This window comes from Oratosquilla oratoria, chromosome 36, assembly GCF_046742065.1.
Source record: "Oratosquilla oratoria isolate Oo_2021 chromosome 36, ASM4674206v1, whole genome shotgun sequence".
Taxonomy (NCBI): Eukaryota; Metazoa; Arthropoda; class Malacostraca; order Stomatopoda; family Squillidae; genus Oratosquilla; species Oratosquilla oratoria.
Genome location: NC_134812.1, coordinates 33,670,040 through 33,672,539, shown reverse-complemented (window position 1 = coordinate 33,672,539; position 2,500 = coordinate 33,670,040). Strand labels below are relative to the sequence as shown.

At 44.6% G+C, this 2,500-nt stretch overlaps 1 protein-coding gene across 1 annotated transcript in view; it reads left to right on the top strand.

Annotated features, from left to right (window-relative positions):
* Window positions 1-335, top strand: part of LOC143019102 (putative glutamate receptor) — a 20,499-nt gene extending 20,164 nt beyond the window's left edge. Inside the window, exon 10 of the mRNA XM_076174801.1 lies at window positions 1-335. This exon is cut by the window's left edge and continues 20 nt beyond it. Coding sequence (XP_076030916.1) covers window positions 1-335 — 335 coding nt within the window.
* Window positions 336-2,500: the final 2,165 nt, after the last annotated feature.

Here is a 2,500-nt window from a genome sequence, read left to right as displayed (position 1 = left end):
ACCGGCAGCTCCACGTGGCCACCGGAGACTTCTTCCCTTCCGAAATCGGCTGGGCAACGAACCCCGGTTGTCCTTACCGGCAACACTTCAACCGGTACATCCGAAGGCTCCTGGAGTCTGGTCTCATTACGAAGTGGCTGGACCAGATCATCAACGACCCGAGCCGCCGTTTGTCCGACGACAAGGACCAAGGGATGTCCCCGGCTGCTGCAGGGCCTCGGGCACTGGGGCTGGTCCACCTGCAAGGCGTCTTTCTCCTCCTGTGCCTGGGGTTCGTCATCTCATCAGGAGTCCTCTTCGTCGAAGTGGCGCTGACCAAGTCAAATGGGAAATGAGTTCGGCCTGATGTATACTGGTTGTGAGCATGCGCACGCGAACACACACGCGCACACATGCACATGCATTATGACCCTAGTGTCTACACTTGTTTTAGGGAGTAGAATACGAAAATATATGGCTAAATACGTGTTAGATCCTTGCTTGTGGTATCATATGCTGGATAGGTCGGATGCACAGGAGGGGGGGGGGGAAGAAGATTGATACGAGAGGAAGAAAAAAAAAAAGCCATTTTTGGAAGGAGGGAGATTAAAAGCTATAAATATGGCTACTCTAATCTATTTAGATACAGCGGAATATATAGTTGCAGTGACATCATAAGCTTCAGTGGGATTAAAGGGTAGGTTCTTCAATACACGTGACCACATAACCCAAGTTGCACAATGTTTCTCTGCCAGAGGGCGTGAAGGTTATTGCAAAAACAGGATTTACTAAGGCAGGCCCTTAATCGCGATGAGTGTGGGGGAGTGGGGGGTGGATGTGGGGGGCCTTAGGCTCCCCCACCCCAAAAAATAGGTCCCCCAGACACCAGAAGTGGTAGACAATTATGCAAATAATGACAATAATGGTTTAATAAACAATGAAACGAAAACATTAATACTAATCTATCAATAGAAATTATACTTTAGAGCATCACATTTTGTATAGTAAAACTAAGTTCATTACGTATTCGTGAAAAAGTTCTAGTAGAAGTATACGTACAAGGCTATGCATCAAAAGGTAAAATTTCCCTAACCCTTCACCCTGCTTCCAAATTTCAAATATTGTCTACGGACCTGTACTGAGGTCAGCTGCGACCAGTGCAGAGTTTTATATAGACTCCTGCTCCCCCCCAAAAAAATATATAAACATATACATACATATATATATATATATATATATATATATATATATATATATATATATATATTTATGTATGTATGGAGGAGTGACGGTACGGTCTTCGCCTTGTACGAAGCAAGCCGCTCTGGCGAGGGTTCGAATCCCAGTAGGAGAGTTTATTTCCAAATGTCAAAATGACACAAACATATATATATATATACATACATATATATATATAAATCAAAGACTCACGAAACTTCTCAGAGCCATTAACACGAGTCGCCTCCGCAACTGGACCTGGACTGGGTGTTTGTATGTGACCAAAGTATCAAATAAAGAGTACACAATACCTGTATCTATTTCTGAACGGCCTACCCATGGCCAGTAGATGGTTACCTTGGGGGCTTTGTTGGATCGAACAACAGTGAGGACATACGTGATATTATATTCTTTTTAATCAAATGTTGTTGAAAGTCACTACATCTGGCCTACACTAACCACGCAAACAAAGAAGAAAAAAGGAGATAATGAGAGAAACAGAGAGTGGGGAGAGAAGAAGAAATGAGTGGAAGAAAGGATGTGTAAGAGAAAGGGACGGAAAGGGAAAGACAGAGAGAGAGAGAGAGAGAGAGAGAGAGAGAGAGAGAGAGAGAGAGAGAGAGAGAGAGAGAGAATCAGAGAGAGAGAGAGAGAGAGATGGAGGGAGGGAGAGAGAGTGAGTGAGAGAGAGTGAGAGAGAGAGAGAGAGAGAGAGAGAGAGAGAGAGAGAGAGAGAGAGAGAGAGAGAGAGAGAGAGAGAGAGAGAGAGAGAGAGAGAGAGAGAGAGAGAGAGAGAGTGAGAGAGAGAGGGAGGGAGAGAGTGTGTGAGAGAGAGAGAGAGAGAGAGAGAGAGAGGGAGAGAGAGAGAGAGAGAGAGAGAGAGAGAGAGAGAGAGAGAGAGAGAGAGAGAGAGAGAGAGAGAGAGAGAGAGAGAGAGAGAGAGAGAGAGAGAGAAAGGGAGAGAGAGAGAGAGAGAGAGAGAGAGGGGGGGGGGAGGGAGAGAGAGAGAGAGAGAGAGAGAGAGCGAGAGAGAGAGAGAGAGAGAGAGAGAGAGAGAGAGAGAGAGAGAGAGAGCATTAACATTTTTTCGAAGCCCTGTCCCTGGAAGCGAAGGGTATCTATCATTAAACACTTTCATTTGTTGATTCTTGAATATCAGAGGTCAATATGACCCAACAGGAATGTCCACATCACCCAAGCTCACATAACCTTTGTTGTTTTTTCATTATTTTTTTATTTGATATTTGTACACAGTTCTGTAATGTGGCCAATCTAGTCGCCTGAAAAAAGGCTCATTTTTACG